Consider the following 18,209-nt stretch of genomic DNA (forward strand, 5'->3'; position numbering starts at 1 on the left):
GGTTAGCCTTACGGCTAATATATATAAACAAAAAGAAAAGGGCACATACGTCTGAAGTAGTGAATTTAGATAAAGGGGTGCAGAGCCAGTGGTGGTTTTGTGAATGAATGAAAAATGAATTTTATACGAGCAGTTAAAACAGAAACATATCAAACATAAAACACGATGAAACATTAAATACAGTCTACCAAACCCAACCAAACACAGTCTACCAAGTTAAATATCAACCATACCATAACAAAAGTAACAGACAATCAAATAAAACAGTCTAGGTCTATAAAACCGAACCAAACTATATTCAAATCAACTTCAAAACACTACACGCTCCACCAAATCACATTCCAAAAATGGAGCAATCTTAGAGCTAGTTTCCATTGGCATGTTCCATTACTTTGTTATATCACTTGTCATATCACTTAACTGTATGGTTGAACTGGTGTCAGGGAATGGCAGTGCAAGTGTCTTCCTCTGCCCCGCTGGCATGGGTGGAATGTGTCAGTATGTCACATTATCTGTGCCCCTAGAGACTATGATGTCATGTCCTATCACTGTACTAGTGTACATTACAGCTTGGAGATGCTCCCAGGGACTTCATGATCCCATGTGCTCCATGAACACTTTTGAACTGCAACACTGTCTAGTTGTATATGCATATCAAAGCTGGAGGAGTATGGAACTGTTTCATAAGAAGCACAACATTTTGAGATGTCCAATGACACTGACTGAAAAGTCCATGTGTAGGACAAACCTGGGAAATCTCTATGTATGACTGTATTGTCTAGAGTTTGGCCAAAATTAAGGATGACTGATGACTCGAAAGACACAAAACTGCTTTTTTAAAGCTCCTCTCTCACACAAAGAGATTAAGAAAACTCAGATTACTCATCAGTCATCTCTGCTCAACAGTGTTTACATTGGGTTGGGCTGTTCATCCTGCTGTTATTACTATGATCATCATAAAAACCCACTGCTGTACATCAATTTGGTCTAAAGATCTTTATGCAAAGCCTGGGCCACTAAGGATGGAGAAACAGTGTGGCCTTTTATATGAGTTATCTGAGCAATAAAAAGCAAATTCATCAAGTCCTTTCCTAGTGTGAAGCTGACAATGACTTCCTTGTGTTAAAAGTTGGGGGATAAAGTTCAGATGTTTAGTTTACTATGAATGATATAAAGCATGACTACTGAGACAAAGTAATTTTCCTTGTGTCCCCTCAGCTGCTTAATATAATAAACAGAAAGCCAGAACACATTCTGACAACTGCTTTGGCAAACACATAAGCTACATTAGATAATAATGAAGCAAGAAAAAAATCCAAAAGAGATGCAGTTTGCATATGCAAATCCAATTTGAATATGTCAGAGCCTATATTTATGTACTTACTAAAAGTTCATTTCTGAATTTGGCATGCTTGTATCCAAAGAGACTACTTACATTGTATTAATTGTGTACATTTAAACTGTTTAAGCATTTTTGTAAGTCCACTTGAGCTACAGGACATATATTTTACATTTTTGAACAACTTGTTAACCTTATCAAAACTAATCCGCCTTTGAGGTAGTAGTAGCTATTGCAACAGAATCAGAAAAACAGAAAAAGCTCTCACCAATGAAGGGAATGGAGTCCAGTGAGTCATCGAGGTTGCTTGAAAAAGAGGTTTTACACTGGTCTTCTAGCTTCCTCATGTGCATTTGTCGTTGGGTATCACTGGGCACCCAGTGTGTGTTGGATTCTACAAGTGTTTCAGCCCCTCTCTCCGTCTCATTCACTGCAAGAATGTAGGAAGGATGACGGATAGGTTGAGATCCAGACTTTTCCCTTCGAACCACAACTACAGTGGCATCTGGGCCCTCGATACCTTCCGCTGTCTTCTCATTGGCTTGGGGTTGTGGTTCTGTGCACATAGGTTGCGGAGGAACTGTTCCATTACTGGTGAATCTGGGCTTGGATCCACCCTGCTTTGTTCTGTGGGGTTTAGAGGCGGCAGAACAAGAAGAAGAGCGACCACCGCGGGCTAGTTCTCTGATGGGATCCTGAAGGCTGTCAGACCGCCCCCTGGGCTGCAACTGCTTTGCATTGTGGGGCATGTGGTTGGCAGTGAGAGATGTTCTTTGGTCTTTGACAGGGCCTGTGCTGGAGCTACCACTGATGTGGCCTTGTATTGAAGCCAATGCAGAAGCTATATAAGAAGCAGCAGCAGTGGAAGGGTCTGAGACATAATTTTTCGCAGGTAACAGTGTGGGTCTTGTTATGGAAGGTGCAGAGGTATTACCCAGGCTTTCAGATCTGGAAGTGAGGAAAGAATCTGTACCTCTACTAAAATGAGGGGTGATGGGCAACCCCGGGTAACTACCCCCTCGTCTGTCTGTGTTAAATACACCCTGTGTTCTGTGAGGCGCCATGCGTAAGGAAGAAGACTGCCTGCTTGCTCTTGCCTCATCCCCTCTGTGCACGAGCATCCACTCGTCTGTCTCAGTTCTGCAGCATGCTTGCCTATCTAGTGAGGATGGTGCATTTTCATTCTGTCTGCTTAGGTAGCTGCACGAATATGCTCTGGGTTTCAGGATACCTATAGGGGCTGATGGAAGGGCATCCTGGGAAGCACTACGAGGCCAATTCCCTGTTAGACCAGCCCGATCAGCACCACCAAGCCTCTCTTGAGAGGCGCTACGCATTGGCAGCGCACTGGATACCTGATAACTCCGATCATGTGAGGCACTCCTTCGTCTCAGCTGTGATCCAGAAAAGCCCCGTGAGGGTGTAGCTGTTGTTGATGCACTCTTCTGCTTGCTGTATTCAACTGTACTGGATCTGGATGCGGCTCTCAAACTGTCCAGGCGCTCCTGAATAGTCCGGGAGCCATACATGTAAATCCGTTTGTTGTCAATGTATTCCTTGTAGGTGGTGTAGTTTCTCCAGTCAATGTTCTGGTGTGGAGAACACGGTGACGGGGTGGCAGGTGGAGGGGAGGGTGTGTAAGGGGTGGGAGAGGTTGCTGATGGGAAGGTTTCTGCTGTTGTGGTTAGAGTATGTCTGTAGGAAGATATAGGCTTTGTGTCTATGCAAGTCTGTGACGTTCTGGGGGTAGTGTCAGCAAAACACGTGGGTTCTCCAGTTCTGTTGGGTTTGTGTTGTGATTGTGCTGCCCCAGTTGGAGATACAGTGACATGGTCACTGGACCTGTTAAAGCTTGGGTCTGTTGAATCCGCATACTGGTTGTCCTCCTTCCTGTGGCTGGGACCAGCCCAGGCCACATGTGTAATTCGGTCTGTGGATTCAGGTGATGCTACCATTGTCCTAACATTTTCGTTAAATACACGCACAACAGTTTGGGTGTTGGGGATCAGTGGAGTTTGGGATGTGGTAAGGGAAGAAACAGGGATATCAATGCGGCAACCTATGTCCGGCTTATAGCATCGATTTACTCCTTGTCTGGTTCCACATGAAGTCTCAGCAGAGCGTGAAGGCTCTGACACCTGTGCCATGGCCAAGGCATTTGGCTCTATCCATGGGTAACATATTGGGGGTGGCTCAGGGATGTTCTGGGCATTTCCACTATATGCCTCGTTTCCTTTGAGGTATGCATCTTGAGAATAGGCCTGAAAAGAAGGGAGGTTCTATTAAATGAATGAATGACACCAATTGCACTAAACAAACACTGGAGTGCCAAATAAGTTCACTGCCAACACTGTAAAATCAAACCTGTTTTCAAACATCAGAAATGTTACTTCTTTACTACTTCAATAATAAAATACAGGGGACAGGTTGACCCCCATTTCAAGTTCAAATGGATCCCAGGAAAAATGACAGGGGAAAAGGTCAAGAAGCCAGGCTCAAATGCATTTAACCTCATGGAGAGATTAGGTATCAGAGGCTTACCTACCTTTAGCTGAGGAGTGAGAGCAGTGCGCAGACAAGAGGAAAAAGCTAGAGGAGGGTAGACTTTCACAGTCGATAGTGGCAGCTCTGTTATCATCTTACGAAGCTAACAGCCAAGTAATATCCTTAGGTTCTGACTACTACATTCTGCTCAGGAAATCACTCCCATTTACAATGAACTCTCTTAATCCAGGTTAATATATGAAGCTATTTATGTCCCGATGTGCACAGCACAGATCTCAGATGTTAATGCGAGTGTAGACGTGATAGGTGGACTTTTGACTATACACCTAAGGTGTCGAGTTACACTAGTAGACATGTCCCTCCCCCTCTATCTCTCTCTGTCTGCTCCACCTCTTCTATGAAAATAAAGATGACTCAGAAGGTGACAAATAGATATAAAAGGTGTAACCTCACAGCAAAGATGTGTTTTGTGATTGGATAAGCAAATACTTTACACAAGCCTGTAGTTATTAATATAGGTAAAGACTGCATTTTATAGACAACATAGGTATAAAGGGATATGGAATACACATGCACTTTCACCCAAAGGCAAACAAACCACAGAAGGGAGGAAGCAGGTGACAGGTTTAGCTGCTTCTTACCAGAGCTGTGATATCCCTGGAGAACTTCAGCCGAAAAGTTAGATTGACAGCGGGAAAAACAAAGAAAGAACAAGAAAAAAGAGCAATGATGAGGGAAGATGACAAGAGCTCTACAGGTACACCAGACGCAATCAACCCCTACTCCAGTGCTGCTGTCATTCTAGTGCAGGATAAAGCATGCTATAAATACACACTGCAGCAGAAAGAGAGAGAGAGAGACTGCTGGAGAGTTGCCAGTCCAACACCAGAGATGAACTAGGCAGAGGAGGACACACTTAAGATCAGAGGGGCTGGCTGCTGCTCTTCTCCAGAGTGATCCTGGAGCTTTCAAACATATAAAACACACACACACACACACACACACGTCCATCTTCCCTATCTTGCCTAGTGTGGCCAATGTGGCTTCTTTCCATCCACACAGTGACTGTCTGCACAATTTCTGTCTTTTCAGATGGCAGCTTCATTTGTTCATTTATTCTGTTGTTTGTCATAACCACCGTCTCCTAAATGTGGCCCAAAAAACCAAGGGGTTTATAAGTACACAACAGTTGCAATGGTTGTTCTAAAAGAATAAACAGCATAATTATGTTACTCTGCAAGATACTTAGTTTTTCTATCAATATATGCAACCACTGCATGTTTGCTTCACAGAACATGCCCTTGTGACTTTTGGAAATTACTGAATACTGATGTTTTTTGTTGTTGTTGTTTTTTTTTTCGCAAAATCACAGATGGTCTATAAGGGAAATAATCGGTGCTGTCAAGTAAAGCAAAGGGTTCAGATGAAACAAAAGTTCTCAAGCTAGTTGTTTCTGCAGTGGGCGGGTCTTACACATAAGTCATAATTCCACTCTCTGTTTTCATTCAAGCATTTCACCTTGGCTGAATGCAAACAATTATTAATATTCACAGGTTCAAGAGCATACCAGGCATTACCCCAATAGACACTGAGCTGATGACAACATTCGGTTTACCTAAGGGAAGACATGAGTAAAAATAAAAGCCATCTTGGACTACTGTAAGTTAGTGTTTGAGAAATTGTCACAACTTGGCTGTTCGCAGTAATTTTAGAATGTTTTGAACTTTTTTATTGTTTAATGAAATGTTATAACAAAAAATAAAATAGGAGTAAATTTAGGTTATTATTTATATCTTATTTATTTGTAAATTTCTTCAGCATTTAAATAAGAAAATACACAAAAAATCTACACTTCTATGTTAAAACATAAATTGCACACATAAAAATGGGTGACCAGGTTTTGAACCACGCTGATTGATAAAACAATTTTTATAAAAAAAAGGAAAAAGGAAAAAAAAAGGTAAGAAAATCAGTCAAAACTGAAGTTAATGAAGGCCAATACATTTCTAACGTGCTCCTAATCTCAGTTCTGATTACAGATAATATAAATAAAAGTAACAAAATAATACCTAAAGATAATACAAGTAATACATCTAAGTAACTGTAACAAAACAAAAATTGTTTACTCCAATCAAAGTTTTTAAATGTTTGTGTGATGTAATATGACTGCTAGAATCCAAGATTGGATAACAGAACATTTTCACAGAGAACCACCAGAACACCTTCCTGTTAGCTGAAATAACAAGCATGAGTGCCATTCCTAAGTCTTAAATTCAGCACTGGATGGACTCATTACTGTCAAGTAAGAAAGTGCCCGAGGGCTTCACAGTGGAGTATGAGTTTATGCGGTTGGCATGTAACAGCCTGAGATCTGGAGTTCTGTTTGGAATGTGCTCAGATATGGGGGTGGCATTACGACCCTAGTTCTGAGGAAAACCTCATTACAGCTGAATTCAAAATAAGCACACACACACACACACACACACACACACACAAACACAGGCGCCATCACGCTTCTCTGCTCTGCCAGATCACTGAACTCTGGCTGGGAGAGCATCTTGACACACATACTGGTGCCATTTGTTTCCACTGGTCTGATCTCCTTCCCACAATTCCTTTTGCTTTAGCAATTTAGTATGTACTGCAGTTTATCCATTCTACATTCAGAAACGTTATATACTGTATATACCACTGAACACCTGAACATACATTACTGCCCAAAACATAAAAAATAAGAGGGCACATGAGTAACTTGTAACAAGTAACATTTTAACTGACCAAACCAATATGAAATCCTTTTTGCACAAGAAATTACCATTAGTTTTCTGTGACATAAACCCAAAAGAAATGAAACCTACCAGCTGTAAAATGTCTTCATCTTTTGGCATCACGCAGAGCTCCAGAGATGTGTCACTGCAAAGAAAAGTTTTGAAAGTTAAAATGTAATATCACAGATGATGTCATGACTACAGTATGACATAGTACAGTGTTTTCGTTTAGTAAATTCAAGAACAAGAAAGGACTTCCAGCTGTTAATTCCAACTAAAATTACGCAATAAACAGACTATTCATTAAACGTCCTCAAGGATTAAGAGATTTATCCAGATCGAGACTTAGCATGAAGAGATAATCAACCCACAAAATGAGGGAAAAAGGAGCATATGGATACAGATAAGCAAGTATTCCTAGTTTGGATCGAATTTAGGTTTTAAATATTAAAACTATTTACCAGACTAGATCTTTAACCATGAAGCTACACCACCCCTCAGGGGCGGAAACAACCTGCAAGGTTGCAATATTACCTGTTCTGAATAAGGGCAATTACTTGAGAATACGTTTTCCCGATGATGCTTTCTCCATTGACTTTTACAATACGATCCCCTGTATGAAAGAGAAACAGGAAGAGAATCAGATGCTTTACTTCAGTTACGGACTTGCATATTTTATAAAATCAGTCAGTCAGTCAGCAATATACTTTTCCTTCATAGTAATGAAGTAGGCAAAGCAATAAGGCCCAGTGATCAAATTCATTTGTTTGAACGACTAGACGCTACGTTTATATATATATATATATATATATATATATATATATATATATATATATATATATATATATATATATATATATAGTATTAAATAAAAAAAAGAAAGTAAATATAGTATATAAACTATTATTTATTATTTTCTTTTTTTTTTGCAATAACCTGTTAATTTCATTTTGTATTTATTTTGTTAAAATTATATCTAGCGTATTTTTTTTTTTTAAGTTCTCTGTGTTTATTAATTTAATGGTAAAGTTATTTCCTAGTAGTTTGTTTGGTGCATGTATGCAGTAGGCCTAGCCTGCGTTTAAAAACTGAGGTGCCGCTAGTTTAGGTTTTGTTTTAATGGTTAAGTGGTTTTTATAACACTAATTTAAAAAAAATACCCAATGTTTTTGTCACGTGTGGTGCTTTGGTTTAGCATTGCTACTTCATATTTATTTAAATGCAATCATGTTTAAAATCTGTTATTCTGGATGTTAACGAATATTTAGTCTGAGTACCTATTTGTGTAAATTTTTCACAAGCTCTGAGAAAGTCTGCGGGAGCGGGCGGGAGTGGACACAAACATTGCGTGTGCGAACGGGAGTGGAACACATAGGTCGCGAAGGGGGGCGGGCCTGGACATACATTCAGCAGGAGCGGGCGGGTGCAGGTTTAAAAAAACAGTCCCACGCAGGGCTTAAGAGCTTAGTTCAAACTTTACTACAGGATTTTGATACTTTGATAGCAATACTAGAGCCACATATTAAAAAACCCCCCACCCAATTTAAGGTATAGACACGCCTGAACAAACTGTGGCAATGGAAAGGCATGCACCAGGCATTGAAACCAGCCATAGGCGGAGTTTCACTTTTGTGCGTGGGGGGGCACCTACCAGCAGATGCGGTGTAGCAGTGGATTCTTTTTTATTTTTTATTTTTTGGACTTTTTTTTTATTGCAGTTGAAAGAACAACAACATATTTGAAGCAACAGGGGGCAAACGGACACCATCACAAGAGGATATCTTAGAGACACAAATTTACAAGACATATTAAAGATAAAAAATAAAAAAAAGTAAAGGAAAGAAAGGATCACTTAAAGATAGCTTACAATAGACGGATTTGACATATTCTTAAATGAAGTAAAAAGGGACTTTATATCAGATGAAAACATTCTAAAGTTAGGTTTGCAATGGATGGCTCTGGCTTTATGTAGGTGAAATTTACCCAGAAGACAAAGTAATAAAACAGTACCAGTCGATTCTGTTCCACTACGAATGTCTGTTTCCCTTTACGCAAACATACTACAATTCTTGCGTAGTTGCCGAGTTACTATACGTACGATCATAACTAGCATGCGCAAGAAGCGTGACTGGATGTACGGCAAGTCAAATAGTTCAAAAAAACGTCCTAAATCTTAAACTTGAAAATAAATTTAAGACCAGAGGTTTTTCAACTTGAAATGTAAAAACATAAGACAAAAATAACGGAACAACTGCAAGATGAATAATTTTATAAAAAGAACATAAACGGGAGTGTGAGAATCATTTTACTATGCTGCAGTGTAGAAAGAAATTTGTCCCTTTTTGCTTTCCTTACATCCAGGTGTGTTTGGTGCATTTGCATGTGGTGCATTTGCATGTTGCCAAATCCGTGGAATTTAGGCTACTTTGGGAAATGTTTGATTAACTATTTGGTTGGGTTTATTACACGGACCTGGCAACCCGAGGGGAAACGACTGCTACACGGGCCTCGGTTGCTGTGTCAGTAGCAGCAGAGGAATTGATGGTTGAAGTGCCAGAGTTAGAAAACTCCACACTTTTACTAGTCGGTTTATTAAAAAAACGACGAATGTCCATTTAATTATTTAGCATGTAGACTAAAGCGGGAACAGAACGAGAAGAGAGTCCACTCACGTAACTTACCACGATATCCACCAAAATAAGCTTTTTCAATATAGTAATTAAAAATAATTAATTCTAAACTTACTTATTATATTCACAAAAATTATAAGATATGACAAATAAAATTAGAAAATATGAATTCTGTATTTATTTTTATTTTTCAAAGCACAAGACAGGCATTAATTGGCTCTGGTCTTTAATGCCCCCCCCCCCCCCCCCCCCCAAACTCCGCCCATGAAACCAGCATACAATTTAGGCTTTTGCTTCTACGGAATTTCATCCAGATTTTTTTAATGACGGACAAAAGTTTCAGAGGTAGTGTGTTAATGTGATTAACAGAACGTGGGGTTGACGCAGTATGCAATGACCTTAATGATCCTCCGAGGAACTGATGACCCACATAATTCTGTGGTAAGAATAATTAAAGATTTGGATAGGAGCCTTTGAGTAAGTATGTTCAGATATGTTGACTAATTTGAGCTGAAGATGAGATTCACAGGAAGACAGTCAGAGTGGGTCAGCAGCAAAAGATTGTGAATTAAATGTGGCAACATATGTTACGGACCCTCCCAAACGTCTGTCTGACGACATCAAGGAAACAGCAATAACTCCTCAATGTTTCTTCGAGTTCAGACTGATCACACTTGCGTAACACTTCAGCTGCTTATGATGAAGTTCTGCCAGTTAAATTTGGATGTTGGCTGGTGGTATGACCTCTTGCCTGGTTTACCTCCAACCGTTTAGTAGTGATGCTTTCATGCCTCAATGAGCACAGATTTAAGTCTTAAAGGGGCCAAGCAGCAGGATGTTAAAATAGTCCATGTGACATCAGTGGTACAATGGTCATGTTATAAAGTTATGAGAACACTTTTTGTGTGCATTTATTCAACAATTTCTTCTGTTCCGTGTCAGTCTCCCCCACTATTCATGAGAGTACCATGATGCATGCTTATGGTGCTGCTGACACAGGAGCCGGTGTTCTGATGTAGAACCAAGATGCACTGCACCTTAAGTCTTAATTTTATTTTTCTTTGTGTAAAATGTTACATGGACTACGTTATATGTCCTTACTACCTTTCTGCGTCTTGAATGTGGAAGTTGCGTTGCTGTCTATTTAGGGTCAGAAAGCTCTCGGATTTCATCAAAAATATCTTAATTTGTGTTCCGAAGATGAACAAAGGTCTTACGGATTTGGAACGGAATGACGGTGAGTAATTAATGACAGAATTACACTGGTTGACACTCCGATATTGTCACCTAGTGTATAGCTACTACTGCCAAGCAAAATCATGTTCAGTAAGATGATGAAAAGTAGACACTCGCTTTCAACACTCAAAAAAATAAAAAGATCCTGTCTGTGTGGGAGTTTTTGGATTCCATAAAAAAACATGGGGTATACCAAGTCTGCGGGAAGTTTATATACACTTTTGTAACATTTTTTGTTACAAACCATCTTTCCACTTCCCTAAAGTCATGTTTTGCGTGCGATTCATTGGCCAAAAAAAGAAAACACAAAATAAAGTTAAAGATGAATTTGAATGATTATTATTTTTTATTTTTTTTGGTCTATAGATATTGTGATAATATCATTATCATGAATTCTTTTTGTCATGATATCATCTACTGAAAGTCTGATACCATGACAGCCCTACAGCAAACCAATCAGAATGTTATAGAAGAAGGACAAACATTTTCTGTTTGAGTGTCTCCTACACTGTTAGTGTCTTAATACCCTAATTATTAATAACTGATTGACAAGCCTATGCATTAAAAACATATCTCCAGATCCCCATGTCTGTCTGTACCTGTGCAGAGTCCAGCTCCGTGCGCGGGGCCATCCTCTTTCACCTGCTTGACAAAGATGGTGTCCATCGGCTCCAGTCTGTTCCGTTGTTTCCCTGATGGCATTAGACACAGATCAAGCGTTACTAAAGAGTTTAATCGGTAAAAGAATCAAAAATTCATGTTGTCATACATTACAAAGGAATACTGAAATCAGGCCTTGGTCAGGCCCTCTTTTTTTCCCTTGCATTTCTCAAATGAAACCGGTAATGTCTTACTCACACTTTTTCTCAGACATATATCGCATGACAAGACAGCACAAGTTAATCTACTGTACTCTAAGTCAAACTCAGTGAATCTTCTGTGACAATCTGTCATACACTGATCTGACTAAAGCATAAGATAATATAAGATATGAGCATGCCTACGTGTGAGAGTGTGCGTGCACATATTTGATGGGGTTAGATCATGCTGACAGCCGCATACCTGCAGGGATACACTGAGGGAAAGTATGTGTGCTGTCTGAAACATTGTAGCAACTAATAATATAACCTTTTATATAATGCATAGAACCGACTGATTATCCACATTATGACACATTGCACTGAACAGTATTTAATACAAATCCTGCATTCCATACTGAATCAGACCTGCTAACTCACTCACTACTTTTTTACTAGTAAAAAAAGAATCCTATTCTTCAATACACAGAAACTGCATGCCAAAGCCTTCGCAAAAGTGCATCATCTCTGGGTCAACTGTCACAAGCCACATACTGAATTATCAGATACATTAGGCCAATAAGGATTCTCCACGTTTTCATCATTTTCTGTGCTTAAGGAAAACCGGTGGAATTCTGTGGAATGTTAAAACACAGCTGACTAACCAAGATATTTAATATGCAAACACCCATTGGACAGGAGACAAATGCCGATGTCTTTGTTTGTTGTTCAAATTCTGCAGAAACCAAATGAATCAATGACAGCAGAATATCTGCTGGCTTACATGTAACTGCTGTCTGGGACCAGACAAATTAAGCCACACCAGCACAGAAAAGTGCACTGCAGAAAACATACAGCCACTAAACATACAAATCACTGATATGTCTTACAAATATGCATCCATTAACACATAGCTATAGAAGTGCAGTATTTGAAGATGTGTTGTGTGGTGTCAGGCTCCCTCCACAGGCAGATGAGGTATTGCAAATATTTTCACCATGCACTGAATGACGTAATACCTCACTGACCAAAATAGCATGCTGATCTGCCCTGTTTCTGACATCTGGGCATGTATGTAAAGTACATACTGTACATTAGTTTCCGACTACATGTCATGACCTAAAAAACTAAGAGACAAAATGGATTGGTCAAGTCAATTTTATTTACAACATAGATTGCTTTAAAACCACTTTACAGAAAATTCAGCTGTGAGAATTTCAGGAATCAATCGTTTCAAGTAGTATAACAAAGCATCTCTATAGAGACCAGTGCATTGGAAGTAAGTTAAGTGCTGCTGCTTCTACAGTAGTTTCATTTTCCAGCTTTAAATATGTCATTATACCCCTAATGAGCAAGCTAAAGGTAACAGTGGCAAGGAACCAAAAATCAGTTTCCTCTGGTTTACAGGATGAGCAAATCCAGATTCCAAGTCCATATATTTCAGCTGATAGTATTTAACTTAAAATAACATCTTCTCAATCAGTTGCCACAATGGTGGATATTTTATTATTAATATTATTATTATTATTATTTCTAGTAGCCCTGATTTTTCCAGTACTGAACATTCATCCATATCCTGTAGAGGGCAGTAATAATATGATCAATTGATGGTTTTGCGGAGTAATGTGATACTATCAATATAGAGCTCAGTAGGTTAACATTTTAAATTACATTTGAATTGTGGTTCCATCTGATAAGTCCTGGCATCTCGTGAGAGGCTTTGGATAATATGATATGGCTCTTCCTCATCTATTGAATCATGCTGCCAAGACTGGGTTTTTTAATGGCAGTGCTTTACTGAGAGGGGGAAATAGACAAATGCTCCAAAGGATGTCCCACTGATAGTATTACAGACATCGACTAATGGGCTGTGGACGTCAATCAGAATATCCGTGGTAATGGTCATTTACTTAACTCTGCAATGCTTCAAAAGAGTTAGAATACAGAGCATGAGTTGTACACTGATCAGCCACAACATGAAAACAACCTTGTTAATGTCATGTAAAGGCCTCGGTATACTTCAAATGAAGTTCATTTTCTTTCTTAGTTCTAAAAGGCTGAGCGACGGTATACTGTTTCCGAACATTCTGACCCCCCCCCCCCCCACACGCTGCTGGAGGGGTGTAGATTAATGTAAACATGACTCGTGACAATCGCACATATCCCCTAAACACAACAATGATGAAGTGAAGGCAATCTAGGTGTGAGACGGGCACCAATGGTCAGAATATTACAGACAAAACAATAATGTTTAGCAGCAGTTCAGAGGCAAATATAATGTTTTCAATACAAAAGAACCATTCTCTTTCCATAATCAGTCCTTTATGGGAAGTGTGAAGGGCTCATAGTCCGAAAAGCTGAGCACGATGTGGAAAAAAATAATATTGGAGTCAGTTTGTTACTTTATTTTATTAGTGTTCATTTATTTTATTAAACTGGATAAATTGTTACTTTTTTATATTTAATGTGGTGTCATGATTTACTTTTGATGAAAACGAATGTTTTTATTGTATATACGTTTGGCATTTAGGGGTGTAACGGTTCACAAAATTCACGGTTCGGTTCGATACGATTCACTGGTGTCACGGTTCGGTTCGGTACGGTTCGGTATGTTTTAGATACAGCAAAAAGAAAAAAAAATTCCTTGATTTAAAAAAAAAAAAAATGTATTAAAACTAACAAAATATGTTTTTTTTTTGTTTTGTTTTTTACATTGAACAATGATAGAGCTATTCTTTACCCATTTTCTATGGTGTTTTCTTAGCAGCATACTGTATAAAACAAAAACAGCTCCTTATAAAAAAAATGAAAATGTTATATTGTTGTAGTAGTTATGAACAAATACAAAGATGTAACTTTTTATATGGCACTCTATAACTCTTTATATTGAGTGTGTTTTTACTCAATTGGTTCTCTATAGGGCTCATGTTTTTTGGAAAAAAGCAGGAATTACGGTCTGGCTGAAATGGGCTCGTGAAGGAATATTGTAACGGGGCTCAATTACATTAAGCATGTTCTTAAAACCTGCATTTTCCACTACAGAGTGCGCTCGCTCACTCAGTACGCGCTGAAGGCTCGTTGCATATGGCTAAAGGGTCTTTCACACAGGACGCGGTATGCGCGGCGCTGGACCCTGGGCTCAGCATTGCCCTTCAGATAAAACACGAGTTGCACTGCACTATGCCAAGAGCAAAGTAGGTGGAGTTTTCAAAACTGCCCGTGCATACATTCTATTTATAACAGTTCTTCTATCTAATAACGTGCAGGCCTGTTAATTGTATCGTACTGCTCAGGAAATTCTGACACAGTACAGTACTAGTCCATTTTGATTTCCGTGCTTGTTTGGATGCCCTGAACGATTGGTAAAGTGCACCGAAACACCAGACCTGTTGGTTATTGGAGGATCTTCTCTTTCTGGTCTGTTAAACGCTTTGGCCACCGCGTACCGTGCATGAACTGCTCGCTCACTCAGCGCGTACTGAGTGAGCGAGCGCCTGACTGAGTAGCCTAACATAAACATATAAGTTTGTGTTTTTTTTTTCTTCGGGGGTGTCAGGGGCGTTGCCTGTTATGTCGTTTGGGTTATTGAGCTACCTTGTTGAACGCATATCATTATATTTCACAATTTTTTTTATGTATTTTCCAAATATAATTAATTAGTCCAACGAACCATTTGGTACATAATGCGTATCGTTACACCCCTACATTTCATTTATTCTATACACTTTAAATTAGTTTTTTGAAACAGCAGCAGCAGCAGCAGTATGGTGTAACATTTATTTGAAACATGTATTTAGTACTTGTGAAGTTGCAACCTTATATCTTTACTCTTTCCTTTCATTCTTTTTATGGCTTTGGAAAACTTGTTTCAGATTTTTCTCTACGTCGCTTTTTGCATAACTCCGGGTCGTCGACACCAAGCTTCATTGCAATTTCTTTCTTGGAATTAAATGCTTTGTCTGAATCTTTGTCTGAATTTCTCCGCGAGGTGTGGATATATTTGTGCAAGCTCAGCTATGTTGATAATAAAAATAAAAATAAAAAATAATAAATTGCTTGTCAAAGATGGTGGAGTTTCAAGAAACACCCACCGATCGCATAACCGCCACGGACCTATGGAAACTCAAAGGTGTTTAGGGGCCAAAATGAACTCCCCCAGAAAGTTCACTTTGGTTAGCTGTTTTGAACTGCCGAAACAAACTCAAAACGAACTTCATTTCGGTCTGATTTTGTTCAAAATGACGTCATATTATCTGACGTCATAATCTTCGATTTCTTTGGAAGTATATCGGACATCAAGTCCCCCTTGTGCTGCCAAAACAGCTCTGATGCATTGAGGCATGGACTTCACAAGACCTCTGAACTTGTCCTGTAGTATCTGGCACTGAGACATTAGCAGCAGATCCTTTAAATCCTGCAAGTTGTAAGGTGGGCCTCCGTGGATCAGATTTTGGTCTAGCACATCCCATAGAATTACCATCAGATTAATATCTGGGGGACCTTGAACTCTTTATCATGTTCCTCAAACCATGTTCTCAAACAATTTTTGCACTGTGTATAATCTTGCAGAAAGAAGACACTGCCATCAGTAAACACCATTGCCATATAGTGGTGTACGGGGTCTGTAACAATCTTTAGGTAGGTGATATGTACCAAAGTATCATCCACATGAATGCCAGGATCCAACATTTCCCAGCAGATCATTGGTCAAATCATGCTGGCCTGCCGCCTTCTCATAGTGCATCCTGCTGCCACACCTTACCCAGGAAAATTATGAACAGTGTGTGGACCATCCACCTGATCTAAAATGTGATTCAACCAGGCAACCTTCTTCCATTCCTCCATGGTCCAGTTCTCACACTCATGTGCCGATTGAAGGCACTTTCGGTGGTGGACAGGGGTCATCATAGCTGTTTTTTGGCTATGCAGTCCCATATGCAACAAACTCTTATGCGCTGTGTGTTCTGACACCTTTCTATCATGGCCAGTGTTAAGTTTTTCATCAATTTGAGCTACAGTAGCTCTTCTGTGAGCCCTTAGGGGTCCATGACCCTGACAATGGCTCACCGATTGCCCTTCCAGGTGCCACTGTAATGATATAATCAATGTTTTTCAATTTACCTGTCAGTGGTTTTAATGTTGTGGCTGATCAATATCTACTACATGAATGTTAGTTTTAATGTGGTTTTAATGTGCATATTCGCTTTTGTTGTATGAAAGGCACAACATAAATAATTCAACATGCTCCTTTGTATAGTATTTCAAGAAAATGTACAGGTGAATAAACGATAGAACATTTCATTTGATTGTTAAAGCATCTCTGTAGAGTTGAGAAACTAACGGCTGTAACTCTAGTCTGATCTGAATGTGTCCACATGTGAGATGATGTTTCACACTGGCTGGTGTGCCAAATTCTCTGCCGTCCCTCGGGTGACTTATTCAAACATGCCTTTCTTCAACACATCAATAGATGGCAGAGGAGGGCACACTGAAAAAAAAAAAAATAAAAAAAAAAAAACGTCTTTGTTTGGACAGGTTTGTGTAACCCCCCTGCATCTGGAATCTCTTTTGTAAGTCTGTACGAGTTTGTATGGGCTTCTGAATAAATAAGGATGCTTCTACAACAAACATGCAGCTTTGACTGTTTTGCAGTATAAAACAAAAATCCCCCAAATTTTGTTCATATCCCAGTGTTCTCTTCTCCAGGGCTCTTTCTTCTTTCAGTGTGAGGTATATAAAGTAAATGACTGATGTTTTCAGCTTGAACTTCACTCAGCCTCAAAACCCAGCCAGTGTCAACACACTATTGTGAGAAATCAAGGCCTGTTCTGCTGTAGGCAATCTGCACCTGCCCCTCAAACTGCTCGCCCAGCCGGTGTGTGTGAAACCGGTGTCAGGCGGTCAGGTATAGAATGCTCTAGAGTTTGTGGGGCAAATGAGTTCTACCCAAAACCAGGCTCTGTGGAAACTTCCTGAACCTCTTGATTTACATTTATCTCTATTGTCTAAAATCGCCTTCATTTTTCACTCAGGCATAAAAATGAATTTTACATTTGGAGAGTAATTGTTTGTTGTTTGTTGTTTATATATATATATATATATATATATATAGTTTTAGTTATAGTTATAGTTATAGTTTTTTTTTTTTTTTTTTTATTCAGATATCCATTACTCAGAAAGTACATAAACAATGCCAGCAAGCATGTGAGCTGTTATCAAAGGCAAAGGAGGCCATTTGTGTTATTATGTGAATAAATGCTATTTAGTTGCTTCAGTTTGTTTTTTGTCCAAAACATTGCAATACAATTTTTAGAATTTAGTATTTTTTTATATATAAAATATTTGTGTTTTATCTTATGACAAATGAAAAGAAATAAATTAGGAGGTTTAATCCAATTAATCAATTAATCAAAAAAATAATCAACCAACTAATTGATTATCAAAATAATCGTTAGTTGCAGCACTATTTTAAAATATATCAAAACATAACATTTTAGATTGTTAATAAAATTCCACAATATTACTGGTTTTACAGCAAATAAATGCAGCCTTTGTGAGCATAAGAGATGAGCATAAGACTTTAGCCTGAGACAGAAGGAATTTAAAAACTGTGAAATCTTTATAATACACTCATCACCAAGCCTGATTGGCTAAAGTGTTCTCTAGCTGATACAATTAACCCTGCCAAATTCTGCTCTATATGGTTTACTCCAGTATTTTGCAGTCTTCTCTATTTGACTTAATCTTTCCTCTGTCTTTTTTCCGTCTCGGTGTGTGTTATTTTGGCTAAAGTCTCTCATGCGCAGCTGGCCCTCCTGTTGTTTTGTGTTGGATAATGTTGTTTGGCAGCGGTTGGGAGGACGCCCATTCCCTTGATTCCCCTCAACATTACACAGCAGGGCCAAATTCCTGCACAACACAGCACCGACTCTTT

The 18,209-nt window shown here is 39.0% G+C and overlaps 1 protein-coding gene across 6 annotated transcripts in view; it reads right to left on the reverse strand.

Annotated features, from left to right (window-relative positions):
* LOC128013199 (rho GTPase-activating protein 21) overlaps nucleotides 1-18,209 on the reverse strand; it is a 103,127-nt gene that overhangs the window by 15,064 nt on the left and 69,854 nt on the right. For 3 of the 6 annotated variants that reach the window (XM_052595986.1, XM_052595985.1, XM_052595983.1), the window contains 5 exons: nucleotides 11,078-11,170; nucleotides 7,147-7,225; nucleotides 6,703-6,757; nucleotides 4,486-4,509; nucleotides 1,608-3,600 (listed from right to left, as the gene is read on the reverse strand). In XM_052595986.1, coding sequence (XP_052451946.1) covers nucleotides 1,608-3,600; nucleotides 4,486-4,509; nucleotides 6,703-6,757; nucleotides 7,147-7,225; nucleotides 11,078-11,170 — 2,244 coding nt within the window. Of the gene's footprint in view, nucleotides 1-1,607; nucleotides 3,601-3,884; nucleotides 4,383-4,485; nucleotides 4,510-6,702; nucleotides 6,758-7,146; nucleotides 7,226-11,077; nucleotides 11,171-18,209 lie in introns of those variants that run through there. The other 3 variants (XM_052595987.1, XM_052595984.1, XM_052595988.1) reach the window with 2 other exon arrangements.

The sequence above is a fragment of the Carassius gibelio genome, chromosome B24 (genome assembly GCF_023724105.1).
Source record: "Carassius gibelio isolate Cgi1373 ecotype wild population from Czech Republic chromosome B24, carGib1.2-hapl.c, whole genome shotgun sequence".
Taxonomy (NCBI): Eukaryota; Metazoa; Chordata; class Actinopteri; order Cypriniformes; family Cyprinidae; genus Carassius; species Carassius gibelio.